We start from the raw sequence: 23,209 nt of genomic DNA, 5'->3' as shown, positions 1-23,209 counted from the left end.
CTTTGCACAGAACCAGCCACCAACTGTCATACAGATGCAAATTAATCATGATGTTGAAAGGCAGGCCGGCTCATAACAGTGATGACCTCTGCCTTCAAGACCCCCTCGTGGAACTGTGATTAACAAGCCTGAGAGTGCCTTTGTGTGTCTGTTTCCTCCTCCGTAGAGAGAGAGACAGTGAAAGATGGAGAGATGGGGGGGTGAAAAGAGGGCGAGACTGTATTGGAACGACATGCTGGCTCGTTAGTTTGGCACCGTGCATTTCATTAGACACAATTAGGATACGGTGAGGCGGCCCGACATCACACACTTGATCACACACTTGCATACTAGAAACTTATATTTCATAGTGCTCCCAGATGACAGAATTAGTCCCGTTCTACATTCCACACAGCACTGCTTTTCTGTTTGTCTCTAAATTTACTGTTTAGAGACAAACTGACGCAAGTTCAACTTCTTAAAAAATGTCTGTGTAGACCTTGCAGTTTTCCCTTCCACTAGGCTACTCTTCGTCTCACGTTTTTTTTTTTTTTAAACACAAAAATGCATTCTGTGCTAATGGCCCTATATTAAAAAAAAAAAAATTCACCTGTTTTTTTTGTTTTACATTTTATGAAGAAAATGTAAGTGGTTTATGGTTCTTGCATGTGAAAAAGTCACCATCATAATGCTAGGGTGTTGCGAGTGCTTGCTAAGGTGTTGTCATGTGGTTACTAAGGTCAGGTGTTCATTAAAGCCTGTGTTTTTAGGGCCTGTTTACACCTGGTCACTTCATGCGTTTTCTCTAATCGGATAGCTATCTAATCGTGAATAGACCAGGTATACATGCCCTCCGGAACGTCTTCGAGACGGATTTAGGCCTAAATCCGATCTCTCAAACCACTTCAGGAGGTGGTCTGAGACACATTCCAGACTGGACAATTGTAAATGCATCTGGTTGTTAAAACCAATGTTAAAAAATAAACGTGTGAGAGTGTTATAGGCTATGACATGTTATTATAGCATAATTGGACAGAGCTACTGCAGCTGAGTATGGCTGAGTATGGCCGAAATCGCCCCTCTAAACCCTCAAATAGGGCGTTATTTGAGGGGACAGACATTTGTAGTGGTGTCCGAAACCAAAGTGCACGTTATTGAGTGCACTTATTCAATCCCACATTGCACTGCATAACGAGTGTACAACCGATGTGCGCTCAACGGCTGTCCGAATAAGCTCACTCCTTTTCATTCACTCCTTCAAGTGAACAGTATTAGTGGACTAAAGTGGGGAATAGCGAATGAGGGTTTAGGGGGGCGATTTCGGATATCTTCAGCAAGCCGACACGCAAACTGCTGCAAATGAAACGGAAAGTAGCCTTCCTTTAGTCACAGGTCTATGCTTAAAACACAATCATCTCCCATCTTCTAAAGTAGTGAGACTGATTACCAGTGCTGATGCCGCTCTCTCTCTCTCTCTCTCTCTCTCTCCTGTTGCGGCCTCTGGTCTTAAAATTAGCTGATGATAAACAGAATGCAGCTCATCTGTTGCTTTCGTTGTTGTGAACTCCGTTAAATTAGCATAGCGCAAATTTATATTCGTTTTTCGTAGACACATTTATGTGGCCAAGTGTAAATGGAACCGTTTTTCCAAATCAGACAGCTATTCGATCAAACACATGAAGTGACCAGGTGTAAACAGGCCCCTAGGGCTGTTCACAGCTAGCCTACTTTTCCATTGCTTTTCAATGTAAACATGCGCAAGACGGACGTGTAAAAGCGTTGCGTTCGCGTCGCGTTACTGTTTATAACCTTATATTAATTGGGCCAAGTCAATCCAGTTTTAGGAGATTTATGGTTAACAGTATAGTTATACTGAATTGACTTTCATGGCCAAATTTTGATGTAATTTGGTTAACTCGTTTATGTTTTATATTTACTTTAGTCACTGTTACTATGGTTACAGGTGATATTTATGGCTATGATGAGAATAGAAATGGGGATTCACTTTATTGACTCCTTCACACAGACAGTATTCAAGCTGTTCCTGGCTGCTGTTGTAGGAACAGGATATTTTGAGGGTCACACCTGCTAGTAAATACGGTTGTCAATTCCAAACACTGTGTGAATATACCGTGGTCCCAAGATACATCTTGGGACCCTCTTTCAATGTAAGTCTTATTTATTTTATGTCTATTTTAAAGTCTATATATATTTTTTTAAAATCTTTCAACAGGTTTGGACAGATCCAGACCCATGTTGACCTCAGAAGAAATGTAAAATTTTCTTAAATCTTTAGACTTTAGGTTGTAGATATTTGATAAGAGATATATGGCATAATTTGATTCAGTTAACAACATATAAATAAAAAATAATTACTTTTTTTCTTTATTGTGGCTGTTCCTATATGCCTTGAGGGCAAGTATCATTTCAGTGATTTAGTGTGTCCCATCAGTGAGCAGAACATTGCTTTAGAGCAGATCCTGCAGAAATCTGCAATATTGGCTGCTTATGATGACTCTTTAATTAGTTGCTCTTCATAGCACTATTAGTTCTCATTCTGAAGGGTTTGACGGGGAGCCGCAGCATTCAGCACAGAGATGGCCTGCTACAGTTAACCTGACTTATAATTGATCTCGCATATGAAGTTGTCTTGGAACACTTTGGAAAACAAAAAGGAAGCAGTTGTTGTTTTGTTCTTTAAAAAAAAAAAAGATCACAAGAATAAATAAAATTTAAAACATATTGAAACAGAAAACCGTTATTTAACATTTTAATATTTCACAATATTACTGTTTTTCACTGTATTTTTGATCAAATGCAAAAAAACTGCAGAGTTGGCGAGCAGAAGAAACTTAAAAAAAAATCTTACCAAGCCTACATTTTTTTACGGTATTGTATTTATTCAATTGTTATTATCAATTGCATAAATGTTAAGTTTTTAAAGTGGGTTATCAGTGGGTTTCGGCTTGGGATTTGTCATAAGAAAATATGAAATATATTATGATTTATTTTTTATGTTATGTGAAATGTAATCCTGTGTTTTGTTTTGTTTGTTGTTGTTTTTATACATAGAGGGTTTGTGTTCGACAGCCGGAATAATATACAGATGCGAGGTCTTGTGGTGCTGCTAATGTCCAAAGCAGCCGGTCCAAGTCCCAGTACCAGCGACCCGATCCACGACAGTATGATCAGCGGCATCTACCCCAGGTAAAGAGATGCCTTCCTCTCTCATGGCCATGAGGCTCAGAGAAAGTGAGAGAGGGAAGGAGACCAGGCAGAAAGATGTGTGAACGACTAGAGAAAAGTATATGCAGTTTGTTATGAATGGACATTTCTAGTTTTCAAGTTCATAGACTTGATCACCATTTTTAACCCTAATAAACCTGCTGTATCATATCTATAGATACATTAATTTCTAAGTCCTCTAAATTATAAACCTGTCGTACACAATTTTAAGACATTTCTAAAAATGCTCACCTTCAGATCGTGGTGTGTCTTTTCCCTGTGAAATCTTGATTTTTATAAAGTAAATGTTAGAATAACGTTTATATTGTTTGTAATATTTGAAGATGAAAACTGGACAACTGATATTTATATGCATTTGATCCAAGTAGTCTGCTATACTGTTTCAAACATCTCATTGATTCACATTTAGGGCTGCAACAACGAATCGATAAAAATCGATTATTAAAATAGTTGGCAACGAATTTCATTATCGATTCGTTGTGTCGCGCGACACGGAGATGTACAAAAGAAATTGTGCGTATATTCTGTGCTATTGTTAAGCCCCACAAAAGGGACAAAAACATTATAAAGCATCATAAAGTTGTCGTGCACTATATTATAAGTGTTCTGAAGCCATTATATAGTATAATGTGTGATAGAAATTAATATTTAAGTAATTTAAATTCAAGATCACGTACACGTTTCCCTCCACTGCGGCTGTCAGTCATTCTCCATTCAGCATCAAACAGCGCGTCGCGTTCGGTTACGAGTCTACACGATGAAAAACTCTCTCCAAGATGATTCAATGTTACTATAATTATACTTGATCTGTAGATAAAGGTCTATGGTTTTGCATTAAACAACTTTATCTTGCTGGACTTTATTGCTGCATCATGTTACTTTCTACCGGGTCTCTCACAACACTGGAGTCAGAGCATTATAATTGTTCTTCACGCGCACAGTAACTGACATTTAAAACTGTTAAAAGAAAATGCTCAATAAACTATTGCATAGATAGATAGATAGATACTGTATAATAGCCTACACTACGCATCAATATGTCTTTCCTTTGTGATTTGAACTTTTTAATGCGGACTCGACGCGCTGCGCGCTGTGACTCGTGTTGCTTCAAGCGCATCATTCTGCGCTCGGGATGCGCATAAGCGCTGTGTGCCGCACTGTACTGGAGCCTTTCAAATCATAATACAGCGACGCAATGAACGATTATTAATAGCCTTTCTTCTGTACTATCTATCATGTTGCTGCCTCGTTAAACCGATGTGCTATACATTTAAAACATGTCTCAATTTTATAGTAGCCTAGACTATAAAATAATTAATCTTTTTGATTTTTGTTATATTGTTTTTCATGAATGTATTTTACAACAATACAAAGAGCAATGTGTAACGTTTTACCAAATTTAGTGTTACACTTATTCTCATATTTGTTCCCCACTAAATGTTTTTTTTAATGTTCAGATTGAATACAATTATTGTGCACTTGTGATTTTTCTAGACTAAATTGTATGCTTAATTATCCACTATTCTAGTTTATAATAGCATTTCTGGTCTTTATTTATTTATTTATTAAATTAAATTAAAGCGTTTCAATGAGTTTTATTTCATATATCAGTCTTTGTCTGGTGTTGTGACAAATGCATTTTTAAATATACAAGTATCCCATGCAGTATTTCAAGGTCAAGAAAGGTCATACAAAAGTATTGGAAAATGTTGTTTAAGCAATCAAAAAATATATAGTTCCCACCTCTGCTCTTCTGTGGAGAAGTCTTTGCAGTCTCTGGAATAAATCTAACACACTTGTGGGTATTATATTTCAGCAGACACTGTTTGTTAAAGTTGTCTTCAACTCTTTAAATAAAGTTTGCCTGCTGAAATCCACACCCTTATGAAGGATCTTCAAACTGCAATGCACTGCTTGTGGTTTTAGTTCTAGCTCTATTTTAATATAAACCGTTTAATATTGTATGCCAATTATTTAGTTTTACAGACCGCTGTCTTTTAGATAGAGTATACTATGTCAGTTTTAGGAGTATAGCATGTCACACCGCAGGACATGTCAACTTCCCAAAAGTATTTGATGTCAGTGTATAAGTGGCCGCTTGTGTGTGTTCGTTGGTGCGAAAGGTGGAGAGAGATTAATAATAATTTTTAAAAATCACACAACGTATGCTTGAGTGGTATCTGGGCATCAGGTTCAGAGAAGATTTTCATTTGGACACCTAGAACGCTACAGGCTCCTGAAGATTTTATTTCCGAGACGATGAGGTTCAGATTTCACCTGAGGCCAATTAGAAATGTAGCCGCTTTCTCTTTCCAGAAGTGAAAAAAGACGACTTGTTTTGTTTTAAAAACAGCGCATTGAGTTCTGAGAGAATAAGGTTTATTGGAAAATGGTAACCACCACGTTGTTGCATGTGTGTGTGTAATAGACAGATCATCGGAAACAGGATATGAAGGCGTGCAGGGTAAATTATGTCCAGTTAAGGACACGAAATGAACACACATGCAGCACACACACACTCGTGCAGCCACTTCCACCGCTGCGCCTCTGAAGGACTCTTGCTCTAAACAGGCTGGTGTGTGTGTGCGAGTCCTTTGGCTGCAGTGCCAGGGAGTTACCAGAAACGGCTGTTGTACTTGGCAGCATGTGTGTATGTGTATGTGTGTGTAAGCTGTCTGAATGAACTCTTTCTCTCTCACCGAGCGGGGAAAGAGTGTCAAAGCAAGTGAGAGGAGGGACCGGCAATAATCTCTACACTCCTATATATTTTCCCCCTCGTTCTCTTGTTTCTACAACCCCACGTTTTCCTCCAAACAGGAAGTGACCTCATAGTTACACAGCTGGGATGTGGGTGTCATGGAAACAAGATGGTGATGTAGTTGCCCTGAGACTTGTAAGACTCAGGGCTGACCCATTGTGTGTGTGTGTGTGTGTGTTACTGTTAAAAAGGGTGAGGTGACTGTTGGTGAAACCCACAAATACACAAATTTAAAGAGAAAGTTCACCCAACAAAAATTGTTTAGTTCTGTATGACTTAATTGTTCCGTTGAATGCAAGAAGGGAATTTTTGAAAAATATCCTGGTTATTCTTTTCAATATGAATGAGCTCCTGAAAAAAAAAAAAAAAAATCCACCATAAAAGTATCATTTTGTGTGACTATAATAGACCAAAATCACAGAGAGAAGCGAGAAGTAGTTCTGATTTGTACATGAATCAGACATTCTTTTGAATCTGTTCGTTTAAACGAATCAGCTGATCTGTTTCACAATGAATGATTCTGAATGACTGACCTGTTCAACTCTATGAATCAGTGATTCTGTCAACAGTTAACTAGAGGGGGCTTTAAATATGATGTACATGTCATCTGGACCACTGTTTTTTATACCTTTATGGACCAGAAAAATTCTCCTTTTGTGTTCAGCATAAAAATAGAAGTCACATGGTTTAAAACAACATGAGGGTGAGTAAAGAATGAACATGTCTGCGGTCGTTACCTCTCTCTCACATACATGTACTAGAGCTTTTTCTCTCCCCCTTTCTGTTTTGTTCTCTTTCTTTGTCGGTCGTCTCTCTTTCCTTTCAACTTCCCCCCTTCTCTCCCTCCTCCGATGACACCTTTCGCTCTCTCGTTCCTGGTTAGAGGTGTGTTTGATGCTGGTGATGGATGAATTGCTGTGCTGCTCTCCTCCTCCTTGACATGCAGCATTTGTAAAATGTCCCTTCGAGTCACTTTCTCTCTCACACACACAGTGTTGTGTGGTTGTGTGTGCATGTCAGGTGGATGGTAAGTGTGTGTGTTCTCTTTTGACAGAAATGCTCATGGTTGGTGGGTGTGTTTGATCGCATACGTGCACAAGTGCATTTTGCAGAGAGAGAAATCTGTTTGAATAATTGCGCGACATTTCTTTTAAAGGTATGTTGTGAAACACGTGTGACATTCTGCAGACTTTGGCTTTAAGCATTGGGAAATAAGCATTGTAGTCACTAAATGTTTGTTGGTTAAGGTTTCTTGAATTTTTTTTAGTTCATTAGACATTATGGCGTCCTGTCTGTTTCTTTAGGTGGTTCAGTCACTTGCGAAACATTTGGTTTTCCATTGACATATTTTAATGCAAATTTTGGGATTCCACATAAAAATGCTGGATGAAAAGACCAAGATATAAATTTAATTTCCAAAGCATGATGATCTTTAATGGATCATGTGACTCAAGACTGGAGTAATGATGCTGAAAATTCAGCTTTGCCATCACAGGAATAAATTACATTTTAAAATGTCTTTTAAATTGTAATATTTCAAAATATTACTGTTTTTACTGTATTGTTGATCAATTAAATGCAGCCTTGGTGAGCAAAAGAGACTCCTTTCAAAAACTTTAATTAATTAATGTAAAATTAATTAATACATACTGTATATCACATACACAAGCTGAATAGAGCAGGCCAAAGTGTTTGTGTGTATGTGTGTGTGTGTGTCAAGAGGTGAACTTGTTTCGTAAGTTTGCAATCTTTCATGATCTTTCATTAAAACATCACCTGCTGAGAGACTGTGTGACAGGTTTAGTGATGCTTTTGGTCAGCTGACACCCTGACCTCTAAGGTGATCTGCTGTGAGCTTGCAGGCACACGCTTCACTGAGCTTCAGGGTTAAATTGGCAGAGAAAATGGAGCAAGCTGAGAAAGGGGGCGTGTCAGGGGGCGGAACCCCTCTGCGCCATGGCATCGGTTGCTATGCAACTGAGTTCTGAGGCTATTTATACTCCCTGTGCTGCTCCTCCCACCGACTTCAAAAAAACGTAGACGGCATAGCTGCAGATTTGGGGGAAAATTAGATTTTGATTCAAATCCGTCTGTCTGCACACAAAACACTACAGCCAGTCCATGGATGAAGGAGACAAAGACTATAAAATAATTCCAGGACAGAAAACTGTTCATTCAAAAAATGCTGTTTACAAATAGCATCACTTTTACTAATGAGTATCAAATCAGCAACTCAATGCTGGCAGCCACAGGGGACTGAGAAGGACACACACACACACACACACACACACACACACACACCTTGGCTACATTCACATTGCAGCTGAATGTGACCCAAATCTTTTTTTCTTTTTTAAGGTATTAGCATGAATTTTTAAATGTGGCATTAACTTGGCATGTTAATCTGAATTAAATAAATGGAGTCAATCATTATGAACCTGATGTTCCGTGGAGGCTGCGGTGAAATTACACATCAATTAAGAATGGGGGCAAGGAGGCGGAAAAAGGCCGAAATTGTATTATTGGCATTCTGTGGACTCATTGTCTTCTAACCTAATAGAAATTAAGCATGCCAATGATGGTGAATGATTATGGATGATAAAACCCACATTAATTCAGACTGTTCACACTGTATTTTTAATTGTTTTTTTATTTAATATGATTTTTTTGCATTTTGTAATTGTAATATTTTTTTAATCAGAATTAAAATGTCTCATTCAATGAGTTTTGGATTGTTTACATTATTTATTTAATGTTTTATTTGAATTTGTTACATATTAATGATGTAACATTGGGCTTTTCAAACTATATAAAAAAAAATGTATATAATAATTTTAGTGCTATTTTTTAATTTAGTCTTACTTTTTCATTTAATTACATTTTCATTTAATAAAATTCGGCCTGTTTAGTGTCAGACCCGTGTCACGTGTGAATGTAGCGATAGATACTTTTTCAAGGTCCGAGGTCACAAACCTTATCTAGAAATCATCTTCTAACTTGAAATGCCACTCACGACACATTTTACTTCCATAATCGCATGCATTGCTGTGATAAACAGGATATTAATTGAGAAAAGTATTGGGTTAATGGTAGGAATCCGAATTGAATGGGTTTTCAAAAAGTGGACACTTCACCTAGATAAAAAGGACAAGTAAACTCTACATCTCTTGACCTGAGATATTGGATGCATACAATTAAATTTCTGTAAAGTATGTTTGAGTTTCCCCAGCCATCTTATCCATTGTAAATCACATCAACATCAGTATTTACTCGTGTCAGCTGAAGCGGATTTGACCAGGATCAGCGGATTTGTGAACAAGAGAGCTCTGCACAATAGGGATGATTGAGCTCAGGAGATGGTCCATTAATGAACAGCATTTAATGACAACAAGAATTATCGCAGAGCATTGTAATTACCCAAGAACTAGCATTCGTGTGTGTGTGTGTGTGTGAGCAGAAAAGGCCACAGCGCTCCTCTCATAACCCAAACTGAAGAGAATCCCTTCATCAAAGACTCTTTTTCTTCATTCTCTCAGCCTCTTTTCTTTCCCTTTCTCCCGCTCTGAAGGAGGGGTAAGTGGTCATCAGTGCTAACGTCTCTCTCTTGTGTCTGGAAGGTGGTTATCGCGGAGACCTCAATGGTTCAAGCTGATTATGGTCCTGAACCCAAATCAACATTTGATTATAACGTCCGTGCGATGGCGTTGCGATAATCTGGCTCGTCTGATAATCAGTGGCAGTTGGTAGTTTGTGAAGTGCATTATGGTCACCAGGACACTTCACACTCTCTCTGGGTTATTTGTTCTGCAGAAGAACATTTGGGCTAAAATCACTTCTTTTCTGTGTTAAGAGTGTTATTAGAATCTGGACTGTTTATAGATCTAATCTCCTCTCAGAATCTTAATCTTTCTCTTTCTCTTTGTCAGTCAGCGGAACTTGGCTGAGATCACGGAGCTGATTCACACGGCTTTCCTGGTGCATCGTGGGATTGTTAATCTGAAGGAGTGGAGTAACTCGGATGGCCCCCTCAAAGACATGCAGTTTGGGAACAAGATGGCCGTTCTGAGCGGTGATTTCCTGTTGGCGAACGCATGCACTGGATTGGCCCAGCTCAATGACACCAAGGTACTAAATACGTTCTGGAAATAGTCCACTCCAGGTTTTTTTCCATTGCTTGCACCATAATCGGTAATGAAAGAAAGCCTGCTTTGAGTTTGCTCCATCGTAAAAAAAAAAGAAAAAAAAAAGTAAGCAGTACAAACACATTTTCTTAGCAATCTACACTACCATTAAAAAGTTTGGGGTCAGTAAGATTAAAACATTTAAATAAAGTAATACTTTTATTCAGCAAGGATGCACTCAATCGAACAAAATTGTTTTGTATTTCAAATAAATACTGCTCTTTTATTATTAATCTAAGTTATTTTGAATCCTGAAAAAAAATCATAATTTCTAAGAAGCAGCACAACTGCTTTCAAATGTAATAATCATAAGTGTTTCTTGAGCAGCAAATCAGCATATTAGAATGATTTCTGATGGATCATGTGACACTGAAGACGGAGGAGTAATGATGCTCAAAATTCAGCTTTGCCGTCACAGGAATAAATTACATTTGAAAATATATTAAGATAGAAAGAATTCTAAATTGTAATAATATTTCACTGTTGTAAATTCAAATCAAATAAATGCAGCCTTGGTGAGCATAAGAGACTAAAAAATCTTACCGGCCCCAAACTTTAGAATAGTAGTGTAGTAGATGAGGACAAAAGCATAGATTTAATTTTTTTACAATATACAAATAATTATACATACTACAGACTAACCACTAACCCTAAAAAATTACTTTTTTTGTGCATTTTCAGGATTAAAAAATAAATGCATTACTATTAAAACATTTTCAACTAAGAACCTCCTTGACATCCCCAAATAGAGGTTTTGTCAGATTTTACTTACTTCTGGTATTTTCTACCAAAAATAAACAGTCACATCTCTTCATGCTGGAGCTGTAAGCTTCTTTTTTTCCCCTCACGTTTGTGTTTTTATGCAAAGCACTGAAAAAAAAAGCTAATCATTTCACCGGCTTCTGACTTCAGTTCTCAAAGACTTTGTTCGCCAGGCTGTACGCTGTCCTCTCTTGCTAATTTCCATACACTTGCATATTCTCCCACATTCTCTTGCACTCTATGTGTGTGCGTGAGTGTGTGTGTGAGCATACGTCTCCTACACCCCTCATTAAGTGTCAGTGTTCTCCTCCAGCTCTAATTAGAGTCGCAGTCAAAGCACCGTCTAACTGCACGCGGCCAGCTCTCCACTAAGGGTTACAGCGTCTCACTAGAACATCTTTCTGAATATCATACAGCATTTTGAATGGCCAGTTCAGATGTAAAGTGATGGTAGAATACATCAGGACAGTTTAGAGCGCTGTTTCCCAACATATTTTGTCTTTTGGACCCTATTGATATGTCTCAAATAACCTGAAGTGTGTTGTTACTTCTAACGCTTCATTCTAGCGGCTCAATCTGAAATGAACCCTCATAAGTTACTGACTTGAAATGCTCTACATAGACAACAACTCGATGCGTTAGGCTATACATTTAGCACTCTGTATCTGAAGCACACAGGAGCCTCGACTCAATCATTTCAATAGTGTAATATTAGCATGCTGATATTCTAACACCACATTACTCCAATAAGTTTAAAAATACATAGCATGCAAAATATTGAGTACATATGGGGTACTATCAGTTTTGTAATCAGTTTTGAACTACTTTTTTATGATTGGATGGTTTTGAATGTAAAATATTGAAAGTTTGGGGTCTGTAAGATTTTATGTATTTGAAAGAAGTCTCTTATGCTCACCAAGGCTGCATTTATTTGATCAAAAATACAGCTAAAACTAGAATATTATTACAATTTAAAACTTTTTTAAATTTTAATATATTTTAAAATGTAATGAATTTATGAGCCTGAACCACAAAACCAGTCATAATTCGCACGGGTATATTCATGGCAATAGCCAACAAAACACTATGGGTCAAAATGATCGATTTTTCTTTTATGCCATTCATGAAGATATTTAGTAAATATCCTACCTTAAATATATCAAAATTTTATTTTTGTGAGTGGATGCAGCACAATCACAAAAAGAAATGGAAACCTTTAAAGGCGAATTTCTCAATATTTCGATTTTTTTGCACCCTCAGATTGCATCAGAACAACGCAAAAGCAAAAAAGTACCCCTGGTTGGGGTTCACTGTTTTCAAGGATATTGCTTGTCATATCATAATATTAACAGACTAAGTAAAAAGGGATTTGCACTTAGAAACCCTAACATTTCATCTCTCTCTGTCCCTGTAATACACACAGACACACTCAGATACACTAAGCAGCAGAACGCTGACAGGATCTGTCACCAAGTGCAGCTCTAGAATGCAGCTCTCCCCGTGGAGGAAAACAAACTCTTTTCCTTCTGCGTAGCCTCAGACACACGCATGCACACTCAAACTCGCTTTAATGTGTGCATGAGCGGACATGGAAATGACTGCAGGGGAATGAGGTGATCAGCAGATTGTGGTGACTAATATAAAGAACAGATTCTGTGTTTTTTTCTCTCTCAAGAGGAGCTCAGCATTTAGACAGCCAGACATCTTATAGCCAGGACTCACTGCTGATTTTGTCTCTGCGTGTTTAATACACACTCTCTTCTTCAGGTAGATAATGTGGAGTAATTCAGTGAGTTTGGGAGTTTGTATTGGCGCGTTCTATAGCACCTCCTGGTGGCCGAAATTGGAAATTCCTCACCTGTTTAGAGGTCAAGTGTGTTTTTTTAATGCCACAATACTAGTGTAAGTATTTAAGTTAGAGAAATAGGATTATAAAGTTAGAGAATTAGAATGATAGATTAAAGATTTGGTTTCTTTTATTTAGTTTTGAATAAACATTTAATAAATTGTATTTGTTTTGTTACTGCAGTCAGTGACGTTTTATAAATATCCAGTTAAAAGTCCTTTCTGATGTAAATGATTTTGTGACAGGTGTAGTTTTACAGACAGATGGCGACATGAAGTTTCAAACGTTTTGGGTCAGTGAATTTTTATTTATTTATTTTTTGACATGTAAGACTGTATTAAATGGTTAAAAAGAGACAGTAAATGCATTTATAAAGTTATAAAATAATTATATCTCAAATGAATGCTGTTCTATTTATCAAATAATCTTTAAAAAAAATGTATTGTGGTTTCCACAACAATATTAAGCAGCACAATAGTTTCACCATTTATAGCATTTATTATAATCAATAAAACAAAAAGTAAAAACAGCAGTTATTTTAAAGGGGTGGTAAAATGCCCTTTTCACGAGATGTAAAACAAATCTCTGATGTCCCCAGAGTGTGTGTGTGAAGTTTTAGCACAAAATACCCCACATATATTTTTATATAGCATGTTAAAGTTGTCACTTTTTGAGGGTTTGCAAAAACGCACCGATTTGTGCCTGGCCCTTTAAATGCAAATGAGCTGCATAGAGGGCGGGGTTTCAAGAGCTCATGTTTATTAGCAGCTGCGATTACCTCACGCAGACACACTGAAATGACAGAAACTGTTGTCTTTAATGTTAAAACAGAGTCAGAGAAAGATGGAGAGACTCAAGAAGAAGTGACATGTAGAATGCAACTGAACGTCTCTGAATGGTTAGTTGATGAATTTATGTTGCTGATATGGAGTTAACTATCTTCAATTAGAATATTCGGTCCTGGTAATCTATAAATCGCTCGTATAGGAACTGTTGTGAGATGCACACAGAGTGACTTTCTATTGCATGTGAAAAAATGGATGCTAAAGTTTGAGCTGACTCATAAATGTACTCTTATACAACAACTTTACTTTTCCTCTTCTCAACATGGACTGCATGTTCCCTGGGAGCGGGGTTTATGCACATTTTAGGGTTGGTGATGTCACTAACCCGGGAGGAATGTCATGTAGTCCCTACCAGCCGTTTGTTGTCCTTTTCTTTAAAAATATCTCAAATATCTCCCTTTGCTTTGAACTTTGAGCATTGTAACTAAACTAAAGTCACACTAACTAAAGTTAGAAAAGTGAAATCATAATCAACCACCCCTTTAAGTTTGCTATATTTTCGGTCAAATAAAATGCAGCCTTGGTTGAGCATAAGAGACTTCTTTCAAAAACATTAAAATATCTTACTAACCCCAAACTTTTAAACAGTACTGTATATACACTAATATGCAAAAACGGCTCAATCTTATTGTTACAAGAACAAAAGGTGTCTTTTGAAGTAAAAGGTGTCTTTTGAAGTGTGTACACACACACACACACACACACACACACACACACACACACACACACACACACATACACACACACACACACACACACAGAAGAGTGTGAGTAAAATCCTTTTTGTGTGTGAAACTGAACCTGTTGTGCAGCGAAGCGTGATTAAAGCCACACACGCTCTGTTCTGACTCGCTGAAGTAGTGACTGACTGACAGGATGACCAGCCAATCAGAGATCAGACTCTTTAATTGCAGGTTAACTTCCATAGATGTGATGTATTAGTGATTAAAAATATATAATTTAAGTGTTTCACCTAGTCCCTTGATGTAACTGACAGTCCCCCAGCTAGAAGCATCTGAACGCATCTCCCCGTTCAAACTGCCGTCTATGTAAATGAGGGCGAGGCCCCTTTGCATTAGCGGTTCAGTTAGCGTGAGAGCATTAGCGGTGGAAATCAGACGTTCTCTCTCCGCAGCAAAGCGCTTTTTCCTCCTGATTGATCTGTATTATGTATCGTGGCCTTGAGTGGGATCCTGACTTAGTAGACTGTGCGTGTGTGTGTGTGTGTGTAAGTGAGAGAGAGTGGGATTCTGGCTCGACACTAGTATAAACGGTAAAGGGATCCGCAAGCGGCTGTCTCCTCTTTCTTCTCCTCACAGACCTGTCGGCGAAACACGACTCCGGCTGGATTTGGGAATGAGACGAGACGGAGGGAGGGCAGCTTATCTGATACTTTCCAAAAAAAGCCCCCCCACTTCTCACACACACACACACACACACGGAAGACATAGACGTACTCAAACACACATTTATTCTTGTGTACACACACACACACACACACACACACACACACACACACACGTGCTTTAATTTCTCCGTGTGGAGTGTGTGAAGCCGCACATCTGGCTGCGCTATAGGGGCTCTCTGTCTTCTCTGGGCTCTGGGTAGAGGAGTCAAGTTCCTCACTGTTTCCTCAAAGATCTGGTTACTCAGAGGGCAAAGAGAGAGAGAGAGAGAGAGAGAGAGAGAGAGAGAGAAGGAAAGAGTGAGAAAAACAAAGTTTGAGAGAGAAAGTTTGGGGAATGGACAAGAGTAACATAATATTGAATTTGAGGAATGGCCGAGGAATAGCAGTGTCTGGATGGAAGGAAGGCCTCTGCTATTCTAGTTCCCTGGAGATTCTGCCTGTGGTCTTATGATTCAACAGGCAGGTCTTTCGGGAAAAGAGGAAAAAGAATGACGGAGGGTGAAAATAAGGTGGAGAATGTAGCCTAGGGCGACGGATGGAAAGAAGGGATAGCGAAGCATGTGATTAGATGAAAGATGGAGCTGTCAGTTACTTGCTCCAGCTGACTGTTGTGGAGTAGCTGTAACGGAGTAGCGCCCCCCTCAGGAGCACTGTAGGCACGGCACGATACGATAATAGTTTTTTTTTCTTTATTCACACAAATTTAATTCAGACAATTTATATTCAACCTCATGTCAACTTATTGTCTTCTGTGGAATACATAAGAAGAAATTCTGAAGTATTGTACTAGCTTTTTTCAATTACAATCAATAAGGATGATTAAAGATGCAAACCATGATTCAAAGCAGTTCAGTTTTAAATTCATATAACTAAAATATTTTCTTATCATTGAAAAAAATATTTATAATTTATTAACTCTATTAACATCTGATTATGGATTTATAATATGTTGATTTATTTTATATTATTCTTATTTTTCATATTATTTAGCTTTTTGTGTGTGTCTGCAAAATATTTGTATATTTGTTTGGACAATTTATCCATTTGCTAATTGCAGTAGTCCTATTCAGAACCGTGCTATTTAAGAGATTTAGAAAGTTATTTTGCTTTGTCTGAATTCAAATTCATCCTTTAGGATTAATTTTCTTATTCTTTAGATGTCTTTTTGCATTTCTTTAGAATTCTGTGACTATGTTTACGTGTGTATTCTGCATGCATATATCTGTAGTTCAAGGGAAAAACCCAATTAACACTCAAATATGAGATGATTTTCAGTAGGTGTTGAGTGTTGTTGTGCTATGAGCAGTTTGGTGCTTGTGTCTGTTTTAAAGAGTGAAAAACTGAATCAATAAGCTAGTGCAGATGTCAGAGTCCTCATTAAGCTCTGTATCCTCTGGACATTGCACTGTTTTGACTGGCCATCTGTTTAATAACTGAAGTGCTGGTTATTCTATCTGTCCCTCAGATGCTCTTTTAGAGTGGACTGGAAAGAAAGTCTTCCCATATTCCCAAACAGCTCATGGCCTAATATATGCTAATTTCAGAACAGATGGGGCTGATATCAACACTGTTATTCTGAGAGTCTTCATTTAAGTGTTCTAATGTTATGTTTGTTCTAGGTGGTGGAGCTGATCTCCAGTGCGATCGGAGATGTGGTGCAAGGAATCTATCACGAGAGCTCCAGTTCTGCAGAGGTACGACATTCAGCACACTGCACTTCCCACATATGGCCACCAGGGGCACAACATGGGACACTAACTAACTACTTTGTGTGATCTTTGTAACGACTGCTGAAAATTTAAATAAAAAGTTATTTTATATTGTAATAATATTTCAAATTATTACTTAAAAAAAAATATATATATATATTAATGCAACAGTGGTGAACATAAAATACTTAATTCAAAAGCATTAAAAAATCTTACGATCCCCCAAACTTTTCAACAGTAATGTGCCTGTTTATGAAACCATTGTGTTTTATTATATTCCGGCTGTGTTGCCTATTATATAAAAGCAACCACTCAATGTTTCTGTGGTTTATTGCTTTAATATACATGTGGTTTCTATGAGATGTAATATCTTTCATTGCTAAGCTTTGTTTTTCACATAAATGAATTATAATTGAGTTGCAGAGGAAGGTTTTTAGTGTTTAATGTTTTATACTCAAAGCTTTCAAAACGGCTAACGACTGGACAAGCAAAACATCTCCAAACAGAGCGAAACACAGGCTGACTTAAAACATCTGCAAACCACGAGTAAATAATGAATGACAAAGTTTCCTGTGCGAGATGAGAAAGAGGAAAAGTGATGGAGAGGACCGCGTTTGTGTGAGAGAAACGCAACGAGGGAGGGAGAGAGAGAGAGAGATTCAAGTTTCTTTTACCCTTTTTAGAGGAGACGTTTCCGAGCAGATGTTTGCATCAACTTTCCTTCCTTCGGTTACACCCCCCCCCCTTTATACCATCAGTTTTTTTGTTTTTATACTCAGTTTTTTTTAAAGTTGCATCTTTAAAGTTTCCTGCAACATTGTTTGTTTGGGAATTGCAATTAATTTAATTAAAAGCTTCCTTTTGGTTGTGGTCTTCGAAGGATTGTTTGATTATATATTCTAGCTCTCCACATCCTCTCGACAAACATTACAGCTCAAAAGTTTGAGCTCGATAAGATTATTTCAAATATTTTTGAAAGAAGTCTCTTATGTTCACCATGGCTGCATTTATTTGATCAGAAATAAAGACAATAGTTTTGTGAAGAAGTATTACAATTAGGGCTGCACGATTCTTGCTAAAATGTGAATCACGATTTTTCTCCATGGGAATTGAGATCACGATTCTCTTACACGATTCTCATTTTTTTCAACCAAAATTTATTTCACTCAAGTACAAAAAAACAAAAAAACAGGACATTCAGTATAATAAAGTGCAGGTCTGCAGGAGTAACAAAAAATCGTCTCTACTCTCTTTTCTTTATTTTAGACCCCTTAAAGAAAATAATTTGTGCATATTATGGGCTCATCTGATTTTTTGTACATAGCCATATTTGTTAGGATTTTAGTATCATAATGATTAGGCTAATAAATGCATGCACAATTATCCGTGAACTTTTTTTTTTAACAAATGCCTTTCAACTTGTGTGTGCAAAATTCAGAATTAAATTAATGTGCAGAAATTTGTACAAATAGAGAGTAGGCTATGTAGGCCTACTATACTGTTGTAGCCATTAAAAAAAGCGCGTTTCATATTTGTTAAAATATTATAATGTTATTTTTTTTTTCCATTGTTGATTTATGAAAAGTGAACAGCACGACCGAGTAAGATAGGATGCGCAATATGAGACATGGAGCGGGTCAGACATGATTTTGACCGTTGAAGTTGAAGTTGTTATAGAAAGCCTTTCTTTAAAGTGAATTTCGTTTTGTATAAATTGTATCTTAATTTTAATCAATTTTTCATCAACCAATTGCCTGTATTTAATGAATAGGCCGACTAAACAAATATAACGGAGGCGCCCGCGCGCTCACTTGCGCACGTGAACTTGAGCACATCCTAACTTAACGAAACTCAGTGTATGCCTCACACAGACATGACAAATACATCAAATACACAAAGCTGGAAATGTCTTTAAACGAAATAATTCAAAACGAAAAAAGAAAAAGGCTACTCTCTGATAATCCATTATTAGGCTTATTTATGTGCATTTCTCTCTATAAGCGCGTTCACACGGAGATGGCGATCGTCAACTTCATCTTTGCAGCCGAGTCGACACTTTTAGAGAAAACACTTGTTTATTAATAAAAATCAATACACGTGTCACCGGATTCGAAATAACGAGATATTGTGTTGAAATAACATTATTATTAATAATAGCCTACATCTTTTAGAATAGGCCTATTTGATTGAATGCTGAATGTTGCGCTTGTTCAATTTAATAAAATTAAAACTTTAATTGTGATCATTAACACAACTGAATATTAAATATTTAGTGACCAAGTTTTGCGCAGCTCCCCGTCAATGATCTATCAGCACCCACTCAGCACATGCTGTCCCTGCAGAGAAGTTACGTAGGCAGTGTAATTTTTTTTTTTTTTTTTGTGAATCGCCATCATTAAGAAATGAGATCGCATTTATGTTTGAATCGAGATCGTGATTTTTTTTCGATTAATCGTGCAGCCCTAATTACAATTTAAAATAACAATTGTTTTCTATTTTAAAAGAAATCATTCTAATATGCTGATTTGGTGTTCAGGAAACATTTATTATTATTATTATTATTATTATCATCAATATTTTTATGGAAACCTTAATGCATTTTTTTTCAAGATTCTTTGATAAAACGAAAGTTCAAAAGCACAGCATGTCTTTAAAATAGAAATCTTTTGTAACATAATTAATGTCTTTACTGTCGGCTACATCACAGTAAATATAAACCATTAATGCTTATTTGATTGAGTTTTTCTGTATTCTGAAGGAGGGCAGTCTAACAATCGCTTCCTGGGAAGACCAGACATTCCTGTCCCATGGTGCTTTGCTTGCCAAGAGTTGTCAAGCTGCGATGAAGCTGGCCAGACACGGTACCGAGGCTCAGAATTTGGCTTTTCAGTACGGAAAACACCTCACTCTCGGACACAAGGTGTGTGTGCACAGTCGCACAAGTGCATTGTGGGCACAAGCTGTTTCTCTATACCTCCTGTCTGCTTGCGTGTCATGCTAATGTTTTCTCTTTAGACTGCAGTGCACACAGTGTTTCATAACAATCATGGATATATGTGTGTGTTTTGTAGCTAAACTCTGATCTACAGCCGTTCGTGAAGAGCGAGTCCGAGCCAGCTGTGTTTAGTTTGGATTCGGCTCCTGTTGTCTTCCACAGACAGATCGTAGGACCTGAGAGATGGCGGCACCAGCTAAAACAGGTACCAGATCAAAATGGTAGAAGCCGGCACGCTTACACACTGGTAGCAAAGCGAAAGCTGTGAAATGACATGATACTTCAAAGACGCAATGAAATAACATGCTGAAAAAACTACCGTGATAGAAAATACAACATACACTACCATTCAAAAATGTTGTCGGTAAGTGTTTGTTTTTTAAGGAAATAAAGGACAAGTTAAATTGATCAACAGTTACATTAAAAGGCATTTATATGTATGCAGTTTTTTTTTTACTTTCTATTTATCATATAATCCCCACACTTTTTTTATCACTGTTTCCACAAAAATTAAGCAGCACTTTTCAACATTGATAATAGTACCGGTAATACAAAAAAAATATTTTTAAAAATCAGCATATTAGAATGATATCTGAAATGTGTACGGTAATGATGCTAAAAAAATCAGCTTTGCCATCACAGGAATCAATTTGCGTTAAACGTTATTTTAAATTGAAATCAAATTTAACAATATTACTGTTTTTACTGTATTTTTGACCAAATAAATGCAGCCTTGGTGCATAAGTGACCTTACTGACACAAACTTTTGAATGGCAACAGTTCATGGAGTGTATTCACATTACTGTGGTGGAAAAAGTCATGTGAGAGATCATTTATTGAGTTATGTGATGTCTCAATGCAGCTAGCAGACAGTCAAGCCAATTTTACTGGAGTATAATTTACATTGTAGGCAGTATTTGTCATTAATAGAAGTGATTCAATAAGATTTTAGCCTCTAGACTGGTGGCAAACACCATTACGGTTCAGATTTCATTGTGTCAGCATGACGTTCTCTGGATTCACATTTTTCTCTCTTCATTTCAGGCCCAGAATATGGCTAGACAGATTGATTACACAAAGGTGAGCAACTCCTATTTTTTGATTAAGGGAGAGAGAAAACAAAGTAACGGCAGCCCCATTCTAGCGTCGTCTTATTCAGAGAACTCGCGTTCATGGGGTTTACTGTATAAACCTACTAAATCATTTGATTATTTTTATTCACCCAATGAATAAGTGAGATTGTCCATCGAATTTAAGAGAAATCAATCCTCCTGGTCAAACCACTAATCAATGAATCCAGCCACAATACTTCTGATGAAACATTCATACAGTTATGATATAGATCGATTTCCCAGGAGTCAGTCATGAAATCATTCCCAGGCTCACAACGTGTGTCAGTGTTTACAAACAAACAAAAAGAGAAGTTAGTTAATATCCAGCTAATAAAAGTGAATGTTTATTTAATTATACTTTTTTTTTTAAGATAGTGAAACCTGAAATTACATATTATTGTGACAACCAATGGTTTCCATGAGGAAAAGAGATTGATAAACATACTAAATAATATCTTGATGTCTAATATATAAAAGAAAAAGTTTTGGATTAGGGGGTTGAAAACAAACATCATTAACGCAGCATGAAAATAATAGAAGTCAATGGAAAGGCTGCACCTGGATATCAAAACCAAGTTCAGAAATGTAATGAAATATTTCAATTGGAAGTAAAAGTTTAAGAATCGGTCATTGAAAGCGCATGTTGATCGACCGATGCTGTGAATATTGGTGGTTACGGTCCTGAGTGAGCTGATAGGAGGTGTTTGTTCTCTGTAACTGATAGCAAGTTCAGAAATTTGATTTCCAAAGTCAGAAGGAGAAGCCGGACAGAAAGAAAGAAGGGGAGAAAGATAGAGGCAGAGATGAGGTGGGGAGGGGGCAGGAAGAGGAGGAGGAGGGCACAAGCAGCTCGGGTCGCCGTAGAAACACGATATTAGGAGATCGAGTGGCAGGTTTATTTGTAGAGGAGACAGAGAGACGGTTTGACAGCAACATCACACGAGATTCTCCTTCAACAGGACACAGACAGACACATCACACCCACACACACACACTTCACATATCTCTGTTATCAGCACATAAATGCCACATTCATCTCTCCAGTATTTGCTCTCTTGATTGTTTTGTTTTTTTGGTGTAAAAGTGTGTCTTGGGTGGGTCATGACTCATGAGGTCTGTCAAACTGAAAAGTTTAGTACATTAGTCAAAGAAACTGTAGCCATACAAACAACAGTGAGAAATCAGTCGGCAGTTGATGTCATCATCTGTCTCCCTCTCGCTCACATTGGTGAAAGCAGGTCTCACTCTCTTCTGCTGTTTTTAACTCTAGGCCCCCAAGGGCTTCTTAGCACAACACATCCCAGAATTCATTTGGTAAAATAGCCTCCAGCAAAACATGTTTATAGAGAAGAGTGGAGGACTACTTGAGTGAGGGAGAGAGAGAGTGAGTGGAGTAATCTGGCTTTAAACGTAATTATTGTTTATATATAAACAATATATATATAATTTAATAACATTTAATATACACTACTGTTCAAAAGTTTGGGGTCAGTAAGATTTCAACAAAGATGCATTAAATTTATCAAAATTGACAGTAAGGACTACTTAAGGTACATTTCTACAAAAAATAAAATAGAACGGTTCTTTTTTACTGTATTTTTGGTCAAATAAATAAAGCCTTGGTGGGCAGAAGAGACACTAAGAGACAAATCTTACAGACCTCAAACTTTTGAACGGTGGTGTATTATTTTTAATGTATTATATTTGTGAACATTAGTTTATGTATTCGGGAACTAACACTGAACAAATAAATATACTATTGCTCAGTTAATTTATGTTCGAAAAAAACTAAAGATTTTTGTTGCTTGTTCAAATTGCTTAATTTAAAGCAACACAATTGCTATACATTTTGTCCTAACTTAATTTGATTGTGTTCAATCCAATTTGTACAATTGTATGTACAATTTAAGTTTACTTAATCTGTTTGGGTGCTTATTAGTTCCCAGCATGCTTTGCATATGGCTGAATGAATCGAGATAGAGTAAATGTTGTAATTAAGTGTTATTTTATGTTTTTGCATTTAAGATGCTAATGTGTGCTATTGCTAGCTAAACGTTTGTTAACTAGCTACAGTCTTACAATTCAGTTGTGTGACAGTAAAATATATGAAGATGAATGAATATATGAAATTGAATGCCTAAATTTATTTAATTTAATAAAATTTATATTACCTGTAAAAGTATTGTTCATTATTAGTTCATGATACCAAGCACATTATTTACAAATTGACCCTTATTATAAAGTGTTACTATCATTTGTTTTGCAAGTAAATCCTGTTAATCTGTAGAAATTGTCATGATTTGAATTCCTTGCCTTTAAATTCAGTTCTAAAGAATATTACTTACTGTTGTAGTTTCATTAGTTCGAT

The 23,209-nt window shown here is 37.0% G+C and overlaps 1 protein-coding gene across 1 annotated transcript in view; it reads left to right on the top strand.

Annotated features, from left to right (window-relative positions):
- pdss2 (prenyl (decaprenyl) diphosphate synthase, subunit 2) overlaps positions 1-23,209 on the top strand; it is a 31,575-nt gene that overhangs the window by 7,896 nt on the left and 470 nt on the right. Inside the window, exons 2-7 of the mRNA XM_079634215.1 lie at positions 3,052-3,186; positions 9,910-10,108; positions 16,645-16,719; positions 19,493-19,654; positions 19,806-19,934; positions 20,774-20,809. Coding sequence (XP_079490341.1) covers positions 3,052-3,186; positions 9,910-10,108; positions 16,645-16,719; positions 19,493-19,654; positions 19,806-19,934; positions 20,774-20,809 — 736 coding nt within the window. The remainder of the gene's footprint in view (positions 1-3,051; positions 3,187-9,909; positions 10,109-16,644; positions 16,720-19,492; positions 19,655-19,805; positions 19,935-20,773; positions 20,810-23,209) is intronic.

Source organism: Phoxinus phoxinus (genome assembly GCF_949152265.1).
Source record: "Phoxinus phoxinus genome assembly, chromosome: 14".
Taxonomy (NCBI): Eukaryota; Metazoa; Chordata; class Actinopteri; order Cypriniformes; family Leuciscidae; genus Phoxinus; species Phoxinus phoxinus.
Note: the sequence above shows the minus strand (reverse complement) of the source record. Positions and strands in the feature narration are given on the sequence as shown.